This window comes from Furipterus horrens, unplaced genomic scaffold, assembly GCF_987537825.1.
Source record: "Furipterus horrens unplaced genomic scaffold, mFurHor1.1.pri manual_scaffold_4, whole genome shotgun sequence".
In the NCBI taxonomy this organism is placed as follows: Eukaryota; Metazoa; Chordata; class Mammalia; order Chiroptera; family Furipteridae; genus Furipterus; species Furipterus horrens.
Genome location: NW_028327174.1, coordinates 79,755,082 through 79,781,065, shown reverse-complemented (window position 1 = coordinate 79,781,065; position 25,984 = coordinate 79,755,082). Strand labels below are relative to the sequence as shown.

The following is a 25,984-nucleotide window of genomic DNA, read 5'->3' as shown; positions in this document are numbered from 1 at the left end:
ATCACAAACAATCACACCTAAATAAAGACCAGTTATAATAAGAACTGTAAATATGAAGCAAAGTATAGGGAGCAAATGGGGTTCAGAGAAAGTTTTCCTGGATAATGATTGTCAGGTTGAAATCAGATGATTTAACAAATGAAGGAGGTAAAGGTAGAAGTTCAAAGTCCAGAGTTGGGACTAAGCATGGCGAGTTCAAGACCCTGACAGAAAACCAGGCTAATGAGTGCTCAGAGAGCAAAGGTAAGAGAAATGTGAGACATGACCTCAATGATCTCCAGAGACCAGACTGTTCAGGGCCTGAGGCCATGCTAAGGACTTCACTGAATGAAGGAGCTCCTACATGCTGCCTTCCCTGGTAGCTTCATATCCTCACACTGATACTATTGCCACATGTACTTTGCTGTATGACTACAGTAAACTTCCTGAATGTGGCAGAAAATATATTATTTCAAACTGTGGCTCTGAAAGCTATAAATATAAATTGTACCCTCCCTCCAGATATGTAGAAGCCATATTTGAATAATCTAATGTAAAGTAAATTGAATAAAAGCAATCTCTGTTTATATTGGTTCAAGGAATACATATTTGGGATTTGCAGTTTTTCTCTCAATTACATACATTGTTCATGATGTCAAATTTTAATGATGGTAAGAAATTATTTCCGACTTCAGATCTAGAGACCATCTTCCTCATCTAAATTGTAATTTCCATTTCTAATATCTAAGAAGAAAAAGCTTGTTAAGCAAATTAATATGGTAAAAAGGGTTTCCTGGAGGCACATTTAACCTACTTGCCAAGGCCAACTATTTTATAATACATGGCTTACATGCAAATGAGAAGCTACTAAATGTAAATCAGTTTGTTCATTACAATAATCTAGTGTGGCTTAAAAATCCATTATCATTATTTAAGTAACTATGATAAAGTTCTAAAACTGCATTCCTATTAAAAATCATTCATTCTTTATTTCCTTCCCTGACGCACTCACTCAGCAAACCTACTCTTGGGGTCTTCCCCTCTCAGGAAATGCAACTCGATCTTTCTGAAAGGTGCTCAGGCCAAAAAACAGTCTTCTCTCTCTCACACCCGACATAAAATCTATCAGCTAGTACTGTAGGCTCTAGCTTAAATGCACATGTACACACAGACACAGATATAAATACGGTCCTCCCACCTCCTGAAGAATTCTTCATCACTTTTGCAAGTTTCTCTTCTGACTGGCGCTAATATGTCTTTAAGGAATATCTTTGCACGTTCTTCCCTGGTTTTATACTATGACTTCAAAATCTGTATCTCCAGCCCTGACCTCTCCTCTAATATCCAGGCTCATATCCAGTCGCCTGATAGGTATCTAGGATATCCAGTAGTGAACTTCAACACATTATCATGTCCATCAGGTAGGTTCCTCCTTCAAGATTCCCTATTGGAATAACAAGTGCCGGAATGACTTGGTCACCCAAGCTACAGACTCCTCTTTCTTCCTTACTTCCTTGCTCCTATTGAGACATCAAACGCTTTCTATTTGCATGCTTTTCATTTGTTGATGTTTCCCTGTGATTCTGCTAATTTCTTCTTATGTTGAAGATAAACTATCTCTAAATTTTATAATTATTTTTATTATTACATAAATACCCTATTTACCCCTTTTAATATTTCCCTTGTTATCAAGTCTGTTGTGTTTGATATTAATAATATATTAAACAACATCTTAGTAATACACTTAAAAAACTGCCCATTTGATTTCTTGAAGTTTTCCCATATTCTTCTTCCCTCCTCTAATTACTACTGTTCTGGTTTTAGGTAGCTTATTACTGTTTTCTTCATTTCCCAGACCTTAATTTATGTTCCCTTTGTTTAGGCAAGACAAGCAGGAGGGAAGTTTTCTCTGCAGAGGCTCAGCAGACACAATCTTAGCATAAACTCATCTATTGCAGTCCCTTGTTATCTCCTAGAATCTCAGAGAAACAAACCCAACAATAAGCCAACAAGTTATTTAAAACAGAAAAAATCTGAAGCAAGGACTCATAAAAATATTTTAGTGCCTTTCCTTCCCTGTTTTACATGCTACATCTGGGAATTCACTGGAGCTGTTGCTTCACTCACTGAAGTTGGCGGTTTCGGCTCTGGCACAAAGGAAATGGTAAAGCGCGGAGATGTCCAGAGGGTTGTGTTTTACTACTTTTACTTTTCATTTTTGATCAAGTTCAGCTAGGGGAGAAAATATAACAACTATAATATTTAAAATATCACTTATAGACTTGATGACAAGAAAATTTAGCTAGACATCATGTTTCCAAGGATTTTCTTCTCTAATGTTTCATTATGTGCTATCTTGTAGAACTATTCCATGTTCTTCTAAGGTAAGTGCAGACTGATGGATGAATGTGAGCATGAGCATGCACACACACACACACACACACACACACAGTAACATTCTGAATAGGCATCAGAGTTCACTGCATGTCTTCCAGAGACAATGTGAAGGATCTTTGAAGCATGGCACTACTTTAATACTGAACACATTATATCACAAAAAAGTTGCTACATAACCACCATTAAATTACAAACCAGCTTGGAAATAACCATTTGCATATCCAATAGAGGATAGAATGCTTTATAATTTTATTCAACTCTGCCACTTGTTTATTCTCAAGATAAGGAAAACCCAGGTTTTACTTGTCTCTTTACAGTTAAATACAACTGGATACAATTTGATTGAGGAATGCCTGATAAGAAATCCTTGGTAAAAGGTTTATTTTTAATCATGAAGATAGCAAGAATATTGATGCCATTTTTATTCAGTTGAATTATGCAAAATAACCTATTATAAATAAAACTGTATATTTTGAAAGGCCAGATTTAATAATGAAAACAATACAGGAAATACGGTGGAGACTGCGGACTGCTGCCCCACTACAATCTGGTTTTTCCTTCTTCCTGGGCACATGGCTGTCTACTAGATGCAATAGTTCCCAGTTGCTCAGGTTTGGTTGTATAATTAAATGATCACCAATGAAATGTGAGCAGAATGGGTGTGTATAACTTAAGTAAAAGGAAAACCTACTCTGAATTTCCTCTCTTTTGGTCTCCAACACATTAAGACAAAGCCATGCCTTCAGTCAACTGTGATCATGCAGAAGAGGCTATTTATTGCTCTAAAGGATGGCAGAATAACAAAATGGAGCGAGGAGGCCCTTAGTCTATTTGAGGCTGGGAGCATCCGAGCCAGTGGAGGAGAGAATACTGCAACTGTATGCCCTTTGGGAGGAGTCAGGATTATCTCTACAAGGTAATGGCAGCCATGAGAACAGGCAGTTAGGGGTGCACCACAGGAAGTACATCTGTGGAGGAACACAAATGCACATTTTAAGAGAAAGTTCATAATTTCCATATTCATGTTTCCATCCAAACCAGTATGTACATGTTGGTACTTATTTTCTCACACATATCCCTTTACCCCTTTGCTTTATGCGTACAAGCTGGTGGTGTTAAAACTGTAATGATAAATCTACAACTTGCATTTTCACTGATCACATATACATTTCCATTGAAATCTTATAAACACAGTGCATTCTTAATAGCTACGCAACATTTCTATATGAACTCAATCCTAAAATCACATGCAAAAAATAAATTTCATCTTGGAAAAGTAAAAAGAAAATGTTTAAGAAAATATGCAAATGAAGACATTCTGCAGCACTGTTTATAACAGCAGTGAGAAAGAAAACAAACAAACAAATGAAATGATGGTAATACCATGGTTAAATTTTCCTCTTCTTTAAAATGACGTTTGATTATAATCCAGCATCTTAAAACACTTGGTTGAAAACCAAAGACTAGTGTCAAATGTGCAAGAGAGTTAGGGAAGGGAACTGGGGCAAAGCATGCTGGGGGAAGATCTGTGAAGGGAGGGCAAGTATGGTGTGATGGGCTTCAGAACAAAGGGGGGTTGTACAGAGTGGTTCATCATGGTGACTAAGAAACCACCCAGACAGTTGTGTAGAACATGGAACCATTCTTTGGGGAAAACTCTGAAATTTTGTGAATGGTAAAGTCATTGAAATTTGTCTATTAAAAGAAATGTGACTTTATTTGGCAGTCATCGTATATCGAGGTCTTGGAGTATCTGGTTACATCTGATATGACATCTATATTTGCTGATCTACCAGAGGAATAGAGGGCAAGAGGAATTCTGGGAGTGCTCATGGAGCATTGGGTGCAAGCAGAATCTGACAAGTGTGAACTTCATTGGGAGAGTGACATAAGCAGATTAACATTTTAGAAATACCACTCTGCAGTAACCCAGGACATGGAACTAAGAAATGAGACAAACTGTGCAATGGTACAGTCATACTGTGCCAGTACAAAAGCAGTGTCAGCATGGATGGAAAGAGGGAAGACAGATTTGAGAAATGAAACATGGGATGCCTAGCAAAAAGGCAGATTTGGGTTGCTTTCTATGTATCTTGTTTCAGTGCTTAGCAGATGATAGTATCATTCATAAATTCTGGGAATTCAGGAAAAAGGGTTAATTTTAGAGAATAATCTTATCCAAAGTGGCTGACTTTTTCAGACACTTGTGATATGTCAGTTGCATGACTCTAATGTCTAACAATGGAAAAAGAAGTCTCAATATTAAGTTACAGCAAATGAGTTTTCTCTTTTCAAAGGGCATGAATGTGACACACTTATAGCAGGATATAATGTTAGAATAAAGCACTTTAGTGATTATATTTCATTTGATTTCTCCAACTGTAATTGATTTCTTTCTTTTCTTCTTCATTCAGCACATGAATTTCAGTAATTTTTAAGACACAGACTAAATCTAGTAAAGCATCTCTACATCTAAATTCCCTTTCTAATGCTTCTGAAAATTAGATATTTTTAATGGCACATTGAAAACACCTAAACCATGATAACAATCTTATGGGATATTATGCCTGTGCATAGTCTTTCCAGACATATTACTTTAAATTTAGTGTGAAAATGAAGGCATAAAAAACATGCTAAGTATGGGGACATAAAGATGGCTTTTCTCTCCATGTTTTCTATCACAACTCAAGTCTGAGACCCTGCAGACTATAATCCTAGGGTATATGCATTGAATTCTGCAAAACAGGGAGAAGGGAGTAGAAAGGACATGTACAGAAGCACAAAAATAATATAAAAATCTGCCTTTTTTTAACACTATTGAGCCACCCTCCCCCCCCCTTTTTTTTTTGCCTTTTCAAATCAAGATATACAACTGAAAACCCTAAGAGTTAGCACTGCCTGCGGAAAGATCATGACTTCTGAGAGGCCCAGCATTTGGAGTTTCAAGGAGCTCTTTTTGCTCATGGACGTGCAGTACTTCAAACTTAGATTGAGATTGCCGTGACAAAGCTGTACAGATTTGAAGGATTTAAAGGCTTATATTTTTGTTCTTATACTTACAGAGCCATCATGCTGGCTGGAGAGCAGGCTATTACTTTTTGTTTTATTTAGTTTCAGAGTGCTCATTGTGCCTAAGTGATTACATAGTTTGGTTAAAAGCACATAAAAAAACAGAAAAATAGGTCTGTTGTTTTGTAAATTAGTTATCTTCTGAAACACCACAGGCAATAAAAGCAACTGAATTATAAAACACGAATAATTAGTGACATCCATTGGATGCTGACTCTGTGCCATTCAATCTTTTCAAGTAATTCTCACACCAACTCCATGCGATAGTTATAATGAGGAAACAGAATTAAGTAAATTTGTGTAAGGTGATACATTTAAGTGGCTGAAACAGAATAAAAGCAAAAGTTTCAGTGAGTTTTATAATGTGAAAGCACAAATGAGTAGATCTTTCAGAAGAGCACAAGTTTGGAAGTATTCATAAAGAAGTAATCCAAAGGTACATCATTATCACTTCCATTTTAAAAATTGAGATGATAATGCTGATGACAGTTAACTTTCATTGTTCACTTTTTATGTTTCAGGCACTATTTTAAATGCTTAAAATCCATTAACTCCTTGGATACTCAAATGATTTTTATGATTTAAGTACTGTCAATGTCCCATTTGACAGATGAGGAAATTGAAAAAACAGAGAGGTTAAGTAAGGTACCCAAGGTCACACAGTAAGTGGTTTAGCTGGAACTGATTGATGGAAACAAAGCGAATCAAGAACAGAATGCTAATCTTTTTACTAGTGGTCCACCGTATTCTTGAACATTAGAATCACATAGGGAACAATAAAAACTAGGATACTGGGTCCTATCTTGGACCAATGAAAACCGCAGTGTCTGGTGAGATCCAGGGCTCAGTTTGTTACAAGAGCCACCCAGTGATTCTAATGCAGCAAGAGCTGAGAATCACTATATTACACAAGGACAAGACTACCGTTTTTATTTCTAACAAATAACATTTGGGCTCAAGTTCAATGACAAGAGGTAGATTAAAAAATCAGTAGTAAATAATGGAACTACACTGCTATTGCTTTGCCGTAGAAAATTTATTAGCATTGATTGTAAGCAAGAAAATTATAGTGATCTTAAAAGCAGGAGTCCCAGAGTGAATGTAGAATCTTGGGTTTATTTAATGAATGTCAAAGCTGACTCTCTTATCAGTTTTAATTGGATAGTAAATTCACCATGTTGTTTCTATAAACAGTTCATGAATACCATGTTGGGAGAGGCCTTGCGGGATCTTTTTTTAATTGAGCTCAAACAGATGGTTAATCTCTAAAATGTTAATTTCTTTATGGGGGTTCTAGTTTTCAAGGCACCTTGAAAGACACAGGGCAGTATTTTCAAGGCATAAGAAATACTCCTCTCAATTCGAGTGAATACACACCATTATTTTTCCCACTGTTTTATAAGTAGGATTTCAACAACAAATAAAGTCCTGAAGAGAAGTCTATGATATAAAATTGTTTGTAGTATGATGGAAACTGTGAGCGCAGTTTAAAAACTATGCCCTCTCTCTGTGGGCAAATAAAAAGGCTATGAGAAGAAGGTAAGTTAGATAAAAGATAATCCGGGGTAAATTTTATCTGTTGAGGGAAGTGAGGACAACTACTGATCCTAATAAGAAATTTATTCAAAGGCACAGTTAAAAATGTGTATGTCTATAACCACACTCCCTGACTTTCCCCCCTTATTTTAGGGTTCTTCAACCACAGGAACTCAGAAGAATTAAGAGAAAATGTAAATTGTGGAGAGCAAAACTTAGTGCTCTTCTCCAATGATGGAGAGTTGATTCAATAACCCCATTAACAACAAAATATCACCACCAGATCCCCATTCAACCTGCAGTCTGGTGGTCCTTGCTTCCTTACCCAATAGACTCATTACCAGTCTTGCTGAAGGCAAAAAGAGTCTGGAAGAATATATTCTTCTTGGAAAGCATGCATACTAGTGTAGCCAATTTGTTGTTTTTAACTTTAAAGTGACATCTTAACTGCAGTCAGGTTTCTTTAAGTTCAGGCTATCTCTCTTTCAGAGATTATGACCTTTTCTCATTCTTACGGTTGACACAAAACCACCGATTGACAGGGCTGTGGCTGTCCTATGAAGGCTTTGGCACACTTCCCCTCACTACAGGGGCCTCACCAATTGTTTTTGTCATTTCCTCACTCATCGGTGATTTCCTCCTATTGTAACTCCAGATATCAGAGCAGGTCATTCACAGACAATAGCACAGGGAAATAAATGATAAGATCTAGTCTTTTTTTCCCCTTTCATTACACTGACTAGTGGGGAGGAAATATTTTGGCTCGTTATTCATATCCTAATTTTTTTCATATTATTTCCAGCATTGCAGTATTCTGTTATCTAAAAACATTTTTTTACATAAGGAAAATTATCTGTTGAGAGGAAGACATGCCCTTCAGGAGTACATTTTTTGAGACCTATTGGCAAATTTTCAATAAAGTCTGAGAGAATTAATATCATAAAAACAGCTTCTCTCTTATTATTTAGTTTGCATTTCCCAGAGGAACCTGAGGCCTGTCGAGTATGCATACCATCATGCCAAGTTTAAGGATTATACTGCTTTTCTAGATAATAATAAGCATAATTTATTTGGAATATAGAGCTCTACAGCACTTGCACCAAAGGTTTATTTTTATATCAGTACTTCTCAAACTTTATTCTTTCTATGCTAGACATTTATTTTTATTTATTTATTTTGTATTCTATTAGATTTGTAGTCACTTCTACCATGGGCTGAGTTTCAGAATCTGAATGTGTAAATACTTAACAAGTGACCCAACTACCTCAGTGATTTTGAATTTCATGGAATATGAATTTATAATTTGATAGAAAAAAAAATCTGATAGAGCTCCCAGTTCACTGTGGTCACGGTCTCTTGATCCTCAAGCAGAAAGAAGGAAAGAACCAAAACCCAGGGCCTGCATGTCAGGAGTACAGAGAGATGATTTCAAGGTTCTACATTCAGTGAGAGTTAAAAATCAACATTATCCTTGGAAGTCTTTTAAAAATCACTCAAATTGCTCTTGAAATCAACTATAGAACAGCCTCTCAATGTGTTCTTGGCAGTCAGTCTTGCTGCGTCTTGGTTTTATATCCAGCAGTATAAAAGACCACTGTGCTGTGTGCTGAGCAGCGCATGTTGTGGTCGGCTTGTATTTCAAGGCCAAGTTTTATTAGAGGAGAGGAGGATGTACACATACGTTTAATACACTAGAACCACACTCAGTACTGCAGGATGGCCATGCTAGCAAAGGACAGGAAGCCAGCACAGACTGAGAGGACAAGAGGGTCATGTGATTTTCTCCACTACACTGACTGAGCACCTACGTCTTCCAGGCACCATTCTATGTGCTGAGGAAAGGGATGTACAGAGAACAGAGTCCCTGCTAACACAGGGCTCATGTCATTGAGAGTGGAGAGAGACAGCACAAATTATAAGAAAATAGACAGATTGTAGATGGTGATAAAAATCAGGGAGAAAAAAAGTATAGGAGTGCTTCACAAGGGGCAGAAAGGAAAGTCTTAAGTGACACAAGGGACTATTTGAGTAGGTATTCATGACAGTGCCTGGACAAGCCCTGCTGCTATCTGGAGGAAAAGCACAGAAGCTGAAAGAGAGAGCGAGTACAAATGCCCTGAGAAAGGAACACGCTTGAGCCTGGCAACACCAGCCTGCTCATTGTCTATGTGGTCTAGCACGTAGAATAGACTTCTTGATTTAAAATTATTTTCTCTGTGCTAAGAACATACAAATTCCTGTAGTGTAAATAATTTAGCACTTCCTACGCACCAGGCATCGTTCTAAGTACTTTGCATGCATTGTTTATTTCCTACAACAAACCCTCTGAGATAGTTATTATTACCTTCTTCTACAGAGTGAGCAAATGAAGCTTACAAATATTAAGTAACATGCTTAAGATCCCAGAGTCAGAGGTAATTGAAGTCTGGTTTAGTCCTCAATCCATTGGTTTACAGAGCCTAAAATGATAAGCTCTATTGCCTACCAGGGCACTTGACAATGACATGATTCCACTGGGAGCTCTCGGCATAGACTGCACTTCTCAAACCGGTGATGTTATTGAGAAGTGTTATTTATAGCAACAATTGGCAAACAGACAAATCCTATGTGCTAGACATGTGTCTATACATTCAGGAGGACAAAACCCGAAGTTTCTAGCTGGAAGTAGATAGCTTTTTTTTTCACTGTTGCCATATCATGAACACAATACAGCTTATACCTAAACATTTAATAAATTCTAATGCTATTAATGTACACAGAATACATATTCATGATTAAGATTTATACTTATGAGCTATAGCATGAAAGACTAAACTATAGCTATGACTAAAACATATTATAATAAAAACTTCATATATATTTGAAGGTGCTGTCTATGCTATTCAATATATCAAGGATCATTCAGCATCATGCACTATTATTTTATCAAAACATTGAGTTCAAATAGGTTTTCAAAACTTGCACTAATGAATTGTCCCTTGATTATCAAACTCCAGAGATAGTGTGTATCCTAATGTTTGTCACTATTCCTGCCTTCAGCAGAAATTCAGACTTGTTCAGAGGCAACTGTCAATACCCATATGGTGCAGCTTTGGTTATTCCTGGAGTCTAACATGTACTAGCACACTTTAAGTTTGAGGAGATAATAAATTTCCATTAAAACAGAGCTGAAAATCCAAATCAAGTTTTAACAAGAACTGATTATAGTATTTTCATGATAGTAAGTTATTATGATATTATATGAAGTTAAAAATAGTTGACTTTCTATTATATAAACATCTGTATGATACCCAGCAACTTCATTTTATCTATGTGAAAGAAATATTAAGATCAGATAAATTAAGGACTAAAAGATCAATCATTAATTACTCAGTAAAATCATTTTGCTATAATACTCTATTAATTAAACAATTTAACCAGTTAAAATGTACAATTTCATATTTCTAAGTTATTTTTCTTTTCAAAAATGTTTAAAGTAGAATGTATACTGATTTATTTATATGTAGGGGAATCTTAGATTCCTGTGTATATAAATATTTTAGACAGGACACAAAATCACAATAACCGCAACATATAAACTTCTTCCAAATACATCACCAGCTCATAATAAACATATAGAGAAGTAAAGTAAAATCTGGCATGATGCACCCAGATCATCCTACCGTAACTTTCATTTAAAAAACATCAATTCAGTAAAAGTAAAACTTCCTGAAGATGTGTCAGGTAAGTAAGGACCTATTAGGTATCTGGCCTTCCAAACCCTAAACCAGTATTTCAGTTTTGCTTGTTCCAGTTTTTCTAAGGGCTTATTAAAGACAAGAAAAAGTTTTGCTTTGTTTTTTATGAGAGAACAAGGAACATATTTACTGTGATTGCATGAGTCAGTCCAGGGCAAAGTAATCAATACATTTCAACCAATACAAAAATAATTAACTTTGTTGCTCTGTTTCCTGAAGTCCCCAAATAATTTTTGAAGACAACACGGCAAGGCGATTGAGTTCATGGATCTTCAGGCGTTGTTGTACAAGCTGTGGAAGATGCAAACTTTCAAGACTCATAACCTGGATAAGCCACTCATGAAAAAAAATGAAGGCACAGTTAAATGCTAAGCCTGCATCTGCTACAGCTCTGACAGGCAGGGATCACGACAATCTTACTTCTCATTATATCCCCAGGCCTGTTTTTAGAAACTGACATGTATCATAATTGTCACTCTGGCTGTAAAGTGGGCCACTTGCCTTTTCCAGTGGTTCCCCATCTGGGATCGATACGCCATGTGGGGTAGGGGGGGATATAGGCATATGTTCAAGGGTCTGCAGATTAAGCTCAATAATTTGACAATTTTGATAAATAACACTTCTTCACAGACAGATTAATATGCTAACATTCTAGACAACTTGAGGTACCACATTTTAAATAAGAACCTTCCCTTGATTTTTTCTTTGATCCTTACCGGAGGATATGCTTATTGATTTTTAGAGAGAGGGGACAGGAGAGGGAGCAGGGGAGAGAAATGTCAATGCGAGAAACATCGATCAGCTGCCTCTTACATGCACCCTGCAACCCAGGCATGTGCCCTGACGGGTTATCAAACCCACGACCATTCGGTTTATAAGACAACACTCCAACCCACTGAGCCACATCGGCCAGGGCAGTGCCTCAGGTATCATTTGCAATCATTACTGATTTTTTTTTGTAGGTAATCTTATTCAAGAAGCAGGGAATTAAAAAGCACAGGTTCTAAAACCGGACTGCCTGGATTTGTATTTTGGCTCTACCACCAGCTGTCATATACTAAACAAGTTATCCTGCCTCAGTTTCCCATATGAAAAAATGAGATAGAACTTAACTTTTAATGTTTAACTGGTGTATATATATTGTTGGGCTGACATTTCCTAATCTTTTAGAAAAGACAAATTTCTTGTGCCCAACCTTATAATGCTTACTCTTCTGCAAGTTATAAAGACAAACTTTTTTAAGGAAATAACTAATAATAGACATGCACATGGAAATATGAACTTATAATAGTTATCAACGTTTAACTTTTTCAATACTACTATTCTCATTTAGGTGAATGCTTTCTTTTTTATATATCAGGTGTATGTGATAAAGGTCCCTAACTTCCAAACATGGAGACACAGATTATACAAATTCAAACATAAAAAGACAAGTTTAAAGAATGATATGGTACTATATTGTTTAGGGTATAATCTGTCATCTGTTTGCCATAAAAGTTCCCTACAAGAAGGAAATGTTTGGAAGACAATCAGCATATACTGTCAATCAACATACTGGAAAATAAAACAATAATGTCATATCTCTCAATGAAAGGAAAATTAAGCATATGTGCGTGTCTCCAGTAAAGATTTCCAAGACTAATTAAAGTACACAATAATTCCATCCTCAAGATCTGAGGAATGTATTGCTCTTAATGCTAGCCTAAGAAAACTATATCAAAAATGAGACATTAAAGTAGAGAAAATTAACTAAATATAAGTGAGAAATTCTAAATTCTAAATAAGAATCTCTCTCGCCATTAGAAAATTTATAAATAAACATAGCTGACCATGTACTTCAGGTTTATTAGTTAAGTAGAGTAACCTATAGAAATGCCTGTTAAAAATGTCTTTGGTCTTTCAATATCTTCATCTTGACAACTTTTCAAATAGTTTTTTTTCAATTTTCAGTATCATGGATAAAGAAGTATCAAAACATATTATGGATTTATTTGTTATTGAAGGTCTGACTTGCTTCCAGTTTGATAGCCTGCTTCTGGTTACAAGTAAAGAGCCAATTACAATAAATAAAACTTATAATTATAAAAATTTAACAAATAATTATATAACTATTATTAAAAATACATTGCACTAACCTTGTTAAGAAAAGGGCAAAGTCACTATTTGTTTCTGGAATTATAGTGGAAAATGCACTATATATTTCAGAGAAATAATTTGTCTCACAGGAAAACTGAATATATGTTGAGGATTTCTGTTGTTTTAGCGGGTTTTATTAGGATTCATATATAAGTAAACAGTAAGAATTTTAATTGAAATCAAAAGATAAACTGTCATACAAGTATATATTTCATGGGGAAGGTACAGCTATGTATTGTATCATTAAACACTTAAGCAGATAAGGATGTAGTAACTCAGATTGAGAATTTAAAAAAAGAAGTGACTGATAGCAGTAAACAGTAATGCTCTGCATCTATCCATTATAGATTGTTGAAACCTGACATATCACACTTGCAAAAACACAGTTGATTATTTCTGCAAGAATTATAAGAAATTAATTTTTTAGTTATGAATTGTTGCAAGTAGCTTATTTATCTAACGAATATTTCAAATTGCTTTTCTCTTTATAATTCAGCATCCCTAAGTTGACCAACTTACTTTTTGAATGAAACCTATATAGTGATCAAGTGACCTTGTCAAATTTTTCCTTGTCACTAGATTTGTAATGGCACCACATTTGCCCTCTTTAATGTGCCATTTGTTTTTCAAAAGGGCAATGTGCCTATCTTGTCCAGCTGCATTTCTGGGAGTTATTTCAGTAGCGATCACTTGAGAAAGTGACATCAGAAAATGGAGATAAAAAAAACAACAACACAGGCATAACAAGACTTGGTCAGATATAAATGTCCTATTCTTAAGAAATTGAATTCTCTATAGTTTTAATTTTGATATAACCACACTTGCAGATTCAGGATAACAATACTATACCACAATAGCCATGTATTTCTAAGGAAATACAACTGATTAAAAGACGACTGAAAAATTAAGGCAGCATACAAGTTTTTCCCCCTCTTAAAACTGCACTCTTTCAGCTGTCCTCTAGACCGTGTTAGCAAAAACATGTTACAGCAATATATTTAATCAAGTTCTTCTCAAGTGATAAAGAAAAGCTCTTGATTCTGGCATATCTACTGAAAAGAAGTGTAACATTATAATAACTCAGTCTGGGAGAATGTCATCAAGAATGAAAGAAACTGTCCTTCCTCAAGGGAGACAGGCTCTAAACTACCTATGTGACTAGGCCCTGTCGTTGGGCCTTGTCTGAGGCCTGCCTAGCCCAGCTGCAGCACAAACTCCGCTAAGTCAGTTTAGTGAGAACAGCAGCCCCCGCCCTTGATATCTGATCAAATTCCCCATTCCCTTTGCTCACGGGCTATAAATCCTCAGCTGTCTGTGCTATATTTTAAATGGAACCTAATCCCCTCTCTTAATGGTATTCTTGACACCTACCACAGCAGTCCTAAATAAAATCTTCCTTACCATTTAAAAAAGTGTCAGAATAATTTTTTTTCATTAATAAGGGCATATAACTTTCAAGAAAAATTGATCTATCAACTTATTAATTTTTCAGGATCTGTCCAACTTTTACTTGTTGTTAGGGTAAAGTATAATATAATTTTATCTGTTGATATAAGTGAGGGTTTGGACAGATAATGAGGAGTTCGGAGTAGAGGAAAGTTAAGAAAACAAAAAGAAGTGGAATGTTACAGGCACGTTAGGGAAGAGAGGGAATAAAGATTTATACACAAACATAACTTTTTGTTAATGTTTCAGTGTGTATTTAGAAAAACATAGCCCCATAAGGCCAACTAAAGATCAGAAACATAAATGCCTAAAAGTAAAATAGAAATGGGACAGGCCAGCTGTGGAAATAACCAAAGGGGATTATGAAGAATGTGGTGACTGGGGGTGGGGATGGGCTGATGGTGGCAGCTCCTAGTCCACCCTAGCTGCTATGTCCAGGTAGCCAGTGTGCTTTGGGTTTTCCCACAAACCAGGAATCACTTTCTCCAGAGGAGAAGGGACTACATGTAATTTTACTGTGTGGTCCCACAATTCAAACAATTAGAGCAATAAATCCATGCAAAGGGATACCCCCACAAAGAAATGTGAGTAAAAATAAACATGCTTGGAATCAGAGAACATAATCAAGTGGAATTTCCCGAAGGTTTTGATGTTCCTCAACATAAAGCACTCAAGCTGATTTTTTTTACACCCAAGAGCCACAGGAGTTCCTGCCCATGCCTTGCATCTCCCCATTCTTTTCTGGTGAATCTAAAACACACACCACTCAGACACAGATTTTGAAAAATAATGTTTAAAAATTATCACATTCGGATCAAGATGAATATCAAGACCCCAAGGACAGAAAACCTGTAAATCTGGCTGAGTTCAGCCCAAACATCTGATCCCAGTTTTGGAGACAACTAGCCCCCACCAACGGTTAGTGAATAAGTGGCCAGTACTAACCATCTTTGCCTTCTAAGCATGAAGACTTACACAAGATGGTAAACAGAAGAAAAACAGTAACCACTTTAGAAATACATGCTTTTTTCTGGTTTATCCAACATTTTCAAAATAGAAATACAATACAAAGCAATTACAATGTAAGCAGAGAGAAGTGAATGCACCAAAAATTAGGCTTTGTAACTTATTATAAGAAAAGAGCAGCAACATCTAAATGATTTTAGAAAAAAGACCTACAGTGAAAAGGAGTTTGAAGACAGGGATAGGCATGATAAGATTAAAATTGATCCTGGCATAACTGAGTCCCTCAGGGAAGTGAGCATCTATCTTGCTGAAATTAGGTGAGAAGAATTAGATATCTGATTTCTACTGATGTGTGCATAAATATATATAATATCAATGTGATGAAGCCTATATATGAATTAAAGTAGAATAAGGGTTTGTGACTTAATTTAGGCATGTGCGAATATATAACAGTCTTGTTTCAAAGACATCCCTGGGCCCATTTAATAAAAAACCATGTAAAATGTGGGGAAATATCAATGGCAATTTCTCTTCTGATTGAAACCTAGAATTTATTGTGGGTTTCTCAGCTTACCTTACTCTATTTTCTAACGATAAAATATATAGAAACTGAAAAAACTAGTGATAGTGGGAAATATATGGGCAATTTTTAAAACACATTTTACTCATAAAATCAATCTGGTGATTCATATTAATGTCTGAAAGTCAAAAGACACATGGTATGTAATTTTCCCACATCACAGAAACTTGTGGAAAGTTTTGGAATAGGCCATATGGTTCTTCCTCCATTTACAAGTAGAAATGCGGTTTAACTGCTTCCCAGACAAATTATTATAAACCCTGTCATTTTCTCCCAGCAAAATGAAACTCTCAGTAATCCACCCCCACCCAAATCCCTTTTATGGTCAAATCTGAATCTGTCCTGTTTAATTTTATTTTCATGATCTCTTGTTCTAATTAGGGTTGAGAAATATCTTTCCCATCAGAAAACAACTATAACAGTATTTTTCTCTCTTCCATCACAAAAGTCAAAATAATTATTCTTCCCCTTTTCCCCCAGATCGCAGTCTTAGTGGTTATTTCTACTGCATAGCCACATCCTCGCCTTCCCCCACTACCACATACCATTCATAGAGAAGTCCAAATTGAAAGTAATGTATTGTAGAATAGATGGACTATCTCATAACACAACTGCACTGTCTTACAGTAAGCTCATTCCTTTGAATCCCATATATTTCATTCAAATCTCTTGACATATAATCATTGTTAAAGAGACAAATAGACAACATTGTCTTTGATTTTATAATGCTCTGAAGTAATTTATGTTCTAAGTGCCTGGGAAAGATATAATGCATGTATGTAATTTTCTGTTGGATAATCTGATCATTGAAACATATTTCCCTTTAATTCATATATAATGAATGCACATGGAAGAACGTTTATAAAATATTATACATATTAGAAATATAAAGGGTGAATATAACATCTAACAAAAGTCATAGAGCTGAATCAAAACCAGAAGTAACTCACCAGTGATTTCTGAACTTCATTTAGAATTATCACAAAATGGCTAAAGGCTTAATGCCATATCTCACAAAAATGTACTTCTACTGGCATTTATTTATCACATATAGATACTACAGGTCTATATCAAATATTACCTGCACTGATCTTCACACCATACAGCTGTTGATGGGTTTTTGATTTTGTCAATTCTGCCATATTACCATAGGATTAGCAGATAACCAATAATTATGATAGAAGTAATTTACTACCTACGCTTATGTGCCCTCCATTCCTAAATTTTGTTTTTTCTTTATCTTCATAGTCTACTTTTTCTTCTTCAGTCCATGGACAGGAAATGATCCTTTAAGATCTTCAAGATTTCTTTTACTCTCCCCTCTGTTTTGAACTTATCTTTAGTCTCATATTTAGACATATACACATACCCACCCACACACCTTAATACCTATCTTTATTATTTAATAAATAAACACTTTACAGAATAAGTTTATACACTCTTTGCTCCCAATCTCTATTTCCTTCAGACCTTAATAATTTTTTCTGAGGACTTCAGGCCAAATGGAGGTGTAGGTAGACACACTTTACCTCCTTCCACAACCATAAGAAGGATTCATCTACCTCAACAAAAAACAACCACAACTACCAGAATATCAAACTGCATGGAAGTCCAACAAACACAGATATAAAAAAGTGATACTCATCCAGACAGGTAGGAGGGGGGGAGCCAGGGAGCCAGGGCAGAGAGCACATGGTGCAGCAGTGGCAAGGCAATGCCTGCAGCCAGCGGCAAAAAAGACTGGTCCCACATTAAAAAGCTGGAAGGGACACCTGGAAAGCAATCCCAGTCCTAGGCCAGATGGCACAACTCATGGCTCCAGTCCTGGGAAAATATAAAGTCTCATTGCTTCTGACTGAGAAAACCAATGGGGGCTGGGGCAGAGGAAGAAACTGTCAGTCTCTCAGCAGAGTCCGTTTAGAGGTTCCCCGTGGTCCCAGAATGTTTGCAGACCCATTCACTCTGGGAAACATCACCTGGACAACAGCTAGAGGGGCACCAGTCGCATATGGGAAGTGGGAGAAATGACTGGAAATGGGGCACGAGCAAGAGGCATTGTTCCCTCTCAGACCCTTCCCCCACATAGAGCACCACAACATGATGAAACAAGTCAGGTCGCCCTGTACTGATGAATACCTAAGGCACTCCTTACAATATAATAGGTGAGACAGCTCTATCTAATAAACAAAGGTAAACACAGGAGGCCGTCAAGTTGAGGAGACAAATAAGTATGGCCCAAATGAAAGAACAGATCACAACTCCAGAAAAAGAACTAAGCAAAAAGGAGATAACCAACCTATCAGAAGCCGAGTTCAAAACACTGGTGATAAAGGTACCCACAGAAATGACTGAGTATGGCAAATGCGTAAGGGAAGAAATGAAGGTTATACTAAGTGAAATGAAGAAAAATCCACACGAAATGGTGAAAGGAAGGAAGCCTGGATTCAGATCAATGATTTGGAACATAAGGAAGAAATAAACAGTCACCTGGTACAGAATGAAGAAACAAGAATTTTAAAAAAATTAGAAGATGCTTAAGAATCTCTGAACAACTTTAAATGTACCACCATCTGAACTAAATCATAGAGGTGTCAGAAGGAGAAGGGGAAGAGCAAGAAATTGAAAACTTAGTTGAAAAAATTATGAAAGAAAACTTCCCTAATTTGGTGAAGGAAACAGACATACAAGTCCAGAAAGCACAGACTCCCAAACAAGCTAGACCCAAAGAGGACCATACCAAGACACATCATAATTTAAATACTAAATGTTAAAGATAAAGAGAGAATCTTAAAAGTAACAAGAGAAAAGAAGAGTTACCTACAAAGGAGTTCCCATAAAACTATCAGCTGATTTCTCAAAAGAAACTGCAGGCATAAAGGGATGGGTAAGAAGTATTCAAAGTGATAAAAAGCAAGGACCTATAGTTAAGATGACTCTATCCAGCAAAGCTATCATTTAGAATAAAAGGGCAGATAAAGTGCTTCCCAGACAAGACAAAGTTAAATAAGTTCATCATAACCAATCCCTTATTGTGTGGAATGTTAAAGGGATACATTTAATAAAAAGAAGAATACCAAAAATATAAACAGGAAAATGACCACAAACTCACAACTATCAACAAATGAATTAAAAACAAACAAATAAACTATGCAAACAACTAGAACAGGAAGAGAACCACAGATATGGAGATCATATGGAAGGTTATCAGTGGGGAGGAGGAAGAGGGAGAATGAAGGAAAAGGTGCAGGGATCAAGAAGCATAACTGGTAGGTACAAAATAGACAGGGGGACGTTAAGAATAGTAAATGAAGACGGCAAAGGCATGACCCATGGACTTGAACTAGAGGGGGGGGAGGTTGCTGGAGGGAAGGGAGGTACTGAGAAGAGGAGGGTAAAGGGGGAAAAAATTGAGACAACTGTAAAAGCATAATCAATAAAATATGCTTAAATAAATAACTTCTGCCCACAACACTTGTAGGAAATTGAACTTCTGAAGGTAGCCAATGTCATCTTATTCTCTGAAGTCAATAAAATTTCTCAGGCTCTTTTAGCAGCAGGGGAAACTATTCACCAACATCATTTCTATGTCTTGCCATTGTCTCCTTTCTTCCTTATTCTATGTTCCAAATATAGATTCACCAGGGGTTTGAAATTACCTCTCTTCACTCCTTTTCTACATTTGCTGAGTGTCTCTCTGACCTCATCCACCTCTTTCATACTATACCCTTTCTGTAAATGACTCCCACAGCATAATCCCTAACTGTGGCCTTTCTCCAAAATGCTCACTTGACAGGAATGTCCCATAGGAAATTAGAACATCTACCTCTCACTCAGAATCTGGTTGTTCCAAATATAGCATTTCCTTCTTGAAATAAACACACCCCTATCTTTACTTGCCCTATTTCTGTTTAGGGTATTTTTTCCTCAAGTTACCTACATTCAGAATTCTAGAACACTCATTGGGCCAATTAATTTTCCTACTCACAACCTGTCAAATAATGTTTATTTCCCCTGCATGATCTTTCCCATCCCACTGTGTTTCTATACTTCATGATCTATTACACCTTCTGCCTATACCATTACAATGACCTTTTAGTTGGTTTTCCCAAGGCTGCATTTCTCTACTTTCCCAAATGCAACATATATGAGGTGGGGCAAAAGTAGATTCACAGTTATTCATATGGAAAATTACACAATAAATAATAATACAAGAATAAAACTGTGTTTTGTGTACTCACAACTGCAAACCCACTTTTGCCCCACCCTGTATTCATGGTATCATATAAATGGCCATCTTAAAAATATCACTTTCATTATGTCACCCTGTTTAATATAAATCCGGAATATAAACTCTTAATTCTTAGTAAGGTATTCTATGGCTGAAACAGAACCCCACGGGCTGTTTAGTTAGGGGCCCGATTGCCCGCCGCCAAAATTATAACTCTCAATCTCTCAATACCAGAGTTTAGTGAAAAGAAAAATAATTGTTTATTTAATAGTTGTATAGATCTAATTATTTGTGATTTCTGCTGTTAAGTCTTATGTTCTTTAAAACACCCATAAACACATATCCCTGCCTCTCCCCTACCAAACCAGGATAGATTTAGAAAAGTTAGAGATACCGTTTCCCTACTTTCTAAGCACAGTTCAGTTTTACCAGTAGCTGCCAATTATTCAATTCTGATTGGGGAGGTCTGTGTTAAGGTGCTCGCCAGCTTTTAATCCAGAACTGCGTGAATTCCCAGCCTCCTTGTAAGCTGCATGGAGTTTTCCCTTCTCAAAGCAGCATGGTGTACCCTCTTAAAACTGCACGGTGTTCCCCTCCTTGTAATCCGCATGGAGCACACAGTTAAATGTCTGCCCCCCATTTTTACATCTGTGACTGCGTCCTGTGATGCAGTGGGCATGGCACTCAGTCCTGACCATTCACAGAACCTCACGCAGGCTCTGTGTGCTTTTTCCATACTATCCCACAGTCCAAGACCCCTTCCATCTACCTGAGGCCTTGGATGCATTAAAGCCACTTTGCATAACAGAGACACTAGCCCCTAGCCTCAGGCATGTGAAGGCATCCTGAAAGCTGCTTCCTTCTCCCCATCCCCCAGCCGCAAGCTCTGGGGTTTTGGGACATCCCTGTTTCTGTAACATGGCTTTCATTGGTTTTTGTCTTAGTTTCTAGTTCTGTCCTCCCTTCCTCTTCCACTTTGCCGTCCAGTGTTGGCAACATTAACCATATCTGCTTACGGTTTCTTCAGCATTGCTCACCCTTTCTGAGTGCAATGTCTTTGTCCATGCATACGCCTCAACCTTCTGGAATTCCCTTTCTCCTTTTCCTGATAAAATCTTCACCTATGAAGATCATATCATTTCAAGATTCTCTAAACTTCCTACCTACTCATATCACACTATGCCTTGTAGGATCAATGCAACTGAAAGTAATTTCTCTTTTGTGCATTTTTCTAGGACCTAGTTTATAACCTGTATGAAGTCCTTATTACACAGCATTATTTGCTGCCCTGGAGTGTAAGGGTTTGGACCCATGTATTTTCTCCTCCACTCCTTCCTCACGGGGTTAATTTTTCATTACTTTGAAATCTTACTGCATTTTACACAGTCTTACACAAAACTGGAACTTGATAAAAAATAAGTTGAATGAATTCAGACTAAAACAATTACATCTAGAAAAATACAAGCTATATAAACTTAATCACTAGTAATTATTCCCTTCTAACTCGAGTTTACTAAAAGCCAAGTAAAAATGAGTGACTTTGTACTATGCAAATTCCCCATTCTTTATATTTAAAAATCCTTAAGTTAATGCAGAATTTGGCTTAGTTCCCACAGTAAGAACAAAACCATTTCATTTAAATGTTCCCTCTAGTCCTCAAGAGTCAGCAGTTTTTGGTGTGCATAAGTGGGAGAGAAGACAGAGGACACTGTTGTGTTTTTAAAGTGACCTCCACAGAAAGATCTATTTTCTTTAAAAGACAAAAGATGAACTAAAAGTGGAAAAACTTAAAATGGCAATTTTAGTAGAGTTTTCCCATTATAGAAATAGATTTACATACAATATCAGGTTTAATTTTAGAGCAACCCCTCCCCCAAATCCAATACATAGAACTAAAATGTTGTAACATTGCCTTTTTAAATTTAATTTAATTTTTTATTTTATTTTATATTTTTTAAAAATATGGAACGCTTCACGAATTTGCGTGTCATCCTTGCGCAGGGGTCATGCTAATCTTCTCTGTATCGTTCCGATTTTAGTATATGTGCTGCCGAAGCGAGCACTACGGTGCCTTTTTTTATAATAAATGCATGTCTCTGACTGTGCACTTAAGTTAAATGGCAATGTACTGAACATCCCTGATGAAGAGACAATATCAGAATCCAGAACTTAAAATTATGTTCCTGTTAATTTAGAGTTCTTTTAGTATTTCAGTATTTGATTACTGGAACTCTATGTATTGATACATAAAATAATCCGTAAGTCCAATTGACAATTTAAGTAAATTTTATATAAAACATACGGCTTCTGTAGAGTAGAAAAAAATAAAAGAAATTCATTATGGGACATACTAAAGAAATGAAAAGTATTTTAAGAGAGAGATCAGTCGTACAGATAAACAACAATCTTTTAAATGCGAAAATAAATGGTGTGCACAAGGATTGCAGCTACATATTTTACTTTGTATAGTCATGACCTGACATGAGAACTGCTAAAACATTCGGAGTTCCCCACATACAACTACTGATTGTTGTAGTGGGACATTTAAACAGAAATGCTTTATGAAAAATAAGAGTATGATTAGATTATCATGTAGAAAACAAAAACAGAAAAGGTAGTGAAACTACCTAAATATGGAATGGGTACTGAGATCTGTTTACTATGTTCTCATATAAGCAGGCAATTAAAATTTATTAAGTTAAGGCATAGCAATGACAATGCTTTTATGACAAAGTGAATAAACAGCTATGAGCAAGAGAAATGTTAGATGAATGTTTAATTTAGATCAGATGCTAACTGCTAATAAATTATTACATGGGCTATTGTTTAAATAGATTGCTTCATTTTAGAGTAAAAACTTAACTGTATTTTATCAGCCCTGCACTGTGGCATCTACCTACCTAGATTCCATACAGAAAACCAAAGCACTGTTCTTAAAACAGAAAAAAAATACCACATCTGTGGATCCATCAATTGTAACATCATTTACTTACTGTTAAGTATGAACTTTGTATTCTATCCAAATTTATAAAATACTTTATTTATTATTACCAGATAACGGAAGTATCATTTAAATAAATGCCTTTTTTCAAAAGCAGTTTGCACCATATTTATGAAGAAACTTTTCGGGGTTTCAGAAAAAATGGCTTTGAGTTGGAGATTAAATATTGATTTTATGATTTGACTAGTCATTTAAAATAAACAGTCTCATAAATCAGGCTTAAATCTTGTGGTTCCTTGGTGTCTTTTATTTTGTAGGTCAGGTCCAATAGCTTAGAGAGCTCTTTTCTCACTAACCCATTATAGTATGCTGCAGTTCTTTTGATCAACCACTTAACAAAAATAAAAGTGACATTTAAGTGGCATGCTCATTGAGTAAAGGTTAAACTTAACATCATCATTTATTATGTACATTACAAGCATTACATTAGTCAATGCTACACATAGATACCCAACTTGGGCATTTACAAAGCTATGCATTCTGCACACCTCCCCCAGCACCTCCTAACTCCCTTTCCCTGCTCCATTTTTCTCCAAAGTACTTATCACTGTCTGTCAAAATCATATATATTTACCTGCTTATGCCCTATCGCCTTAGCCTATATCCTAAGCTCCCAACTGGCAGGGACTCTTGTCTATTTTATTCACTGTTGTGTATCCAGTGCCTGCAATAGTGCTTGGCACTTAACAGGTACTCAGTAAATAGTTATTGAATGAGAGGACCATTCTTATTTTGGTTTCCTACTCTTCAGGCCTGCATTTCCTCTCTAAGTAAGTGCATTCTTCCATCAAGCGTTCTCTTATGCACAGAGCAACTTAGGTTCCATCGGGATTCCACTTATTAGGTGTGATACTGGGTAAATTTCTCTGAGCTTCAGCAGAATGGAGATCAAGGAACTAGCTGTTGGTTGCTGTGAGAAATGAATGAGGAAATCCATATGAAGTACTTAGTACAATGCTTGACGCATGTTAAGTGTTCAATGAATTTTAGCTGGTAGCATTCCTACCATTACAACTATTAAATTCTTTTCTTCTATTACAACAGCTCACCAATTCTTAAACGTACCTCATAATTAATGAAACTAAGGACATTTAAATTAAGGGCTAAGGTTGCATGTGGCTAAATCACCTGAAAAAAAGCTACTTCCTATGTGGGTAGCTTTCAAGAAGCATTGCATTTTCCTTTGTGCTCCCACGGAGCTGTATATTCCTCTCTATAGGAATCGCCACACTGTATTTCAATTAGTTGATTACGTTCAGTCTCCTCTACTTCATTGTGTAGTCTTTGAGGGTATGAAATTTCTGTATCCTATTACAAAGCAGGCACTCTATAGATGCTTATTCGCCCAATAGATGAGTCAGTGTAAAGAAATGAGACTGATTCCAGTATTTGTAGTCACATCACACATGCACTTTCATTACAAAATTACATTTCTCAATAGACAGTGTGATCCAGAGAGCGCGGTGGAGGTTTTAGTGTCAGAGAGCGAGGCAGACAGAGCAGAGTGTGTATGAGAATAAAAGTAATGTACTGGAATTCAGTGATGTGCTGCGAATAAAAAGTGCTTAGAAGACCGATACAAAACCCATTCTTATTTTCTCAGAAACAGTTCCTCTTTCTCAATAGTAATGATCTAATTTATATCCATCTTACAGTATGGAAGTGTTACTACCCAGGGAAAAGATTCTAATAAAAACATACTTGATAAAGTTGAAAAGCACAGTTATTAGAAACGAGGTCTGTGGAATCGGAAAAAGGCACACAGCTCCAGGTTTGACTACATGTAAAAATCAAAAAATACTTCTGAGGTTAGAAACTCCTCAAATATTTAACACCACCGCAAACCAACTTTCAAGAAACTAATTTTAAAAGGTTTCCAAATGCAAAGTATTTAGAAATGCTAAAACCTGTATTTGGATGATAAAAACGCAACTTACGCAGGCTAGAGAATAGGAATATGTACCTTTGGGGAGAGAAAGAAGCTTGAAATAGGCAGATTTTACTGTTGAATTTAGCCTTTTAGTGTGTATTCAGAATAAAGGATCAGAGAGAAAAAAATCCAGTATTAAGAGGCTTCTAGTCTAAAACTATCCCATGCTGAGAGTCTGTCCCCTTGAGTAATGCTTCTCATCATGAAAGTACTTACATTTGGCCTCAGCCTGGCTGCCAGATCATAATACTTCTCAGCTGCTTCATTGAGGCTAGCCTGTCTGTTAAAGAAAACAAAAAACAAAAAAACTGTATCATTCATTTTAAAATTGCAGATAACTGAATTGAATCACAGCAAAGTAATATTAACTTAAAAAAATTACAATCACACCAATCAAAAAATAAGTTGCCTAAGCAGGAAAAGACCATTAAAGAATTGAATGCATACAATGTATTTGTCATTGTCTTTAAGGTATTATAAATAGAATCTCAACACAATCCTATTCAGTCAATATTATTATTTTAAATTTCTATATTAGGAATTAAAAAATGTTACTTTCCTTTTGCAAGCTAGCCCAGATAATATGTCAACAAAGCTGGGATTCTCTAGCTTCATGATGTCCGAGAAGAATAAATTTATTTTAAAAAAATAAATTTTTAAGTCTTGTCTGGTGGTTCAATTGGTTAGAGCATCATCCCATATACCACAGGAATGCAAGTTCGATTCCTGGTCAGGACACATATATAGGTTGCAGGTTCAATCACCAATTGGGGTGTATTTGGGAGAAAATAAATCAATTTTTCTCTTTCTCTCTCTCTCCCCCTTCCTCTCTAAAATCAATAATCAAAAATATCCTCAGGTGATGAATAGTTGAAATAATAAGTTGCTTGTTTTATTAAAATAGTGGATATTTGCAGGTGTTTTTTTTTTTTTTTAATTCTGTATCTATCTAGAAAGCCACTTTCGTTCCAATTTAGGA

At 36.1% G+C, this 25,984-nt stretch overlaps 1 protein-coding gene and 1 non-coding gene across 4 annotated transcripts in view; both read right to left on the bottom strand.

Moving 5' to 3' along the window:
- The window catches only part of TMTC2 (transmembrane O-mannosyltransferase targeting cadherins 2), a 396,110-nt gene that overhangs the window by 25,534 nt on the left and 344,592 nt on the right, over nt 1-25,984 (bottom strand). For 2 of the 3 annotated variants that reach the window (XM_090273677.1, XM_090273678.1), the window contains exon 11: nt 25,222-25,285. In XM_090273677.1, coding sequence (XP_090129803.1) covers nt 25,222-25,285 — 64 coding nt within the window. Of the gene's footprint in view, nt 1-23,833; nt 23,986-25,221; nt 25,286-25,984 lie in introns of those variants that run through there. The other variant, XM_090273679.1, reaches the window with a different exon arrangement.
- On the bottom strand, nt 22,031-22,137 carry LOC150012279 (U6 spliceosomal RNA). Its single transcript, XR_016510855.1, has one exon. It is a non-coding gene; the product is annotated as a U6 spliceosomal RNA (small nuclear RNA).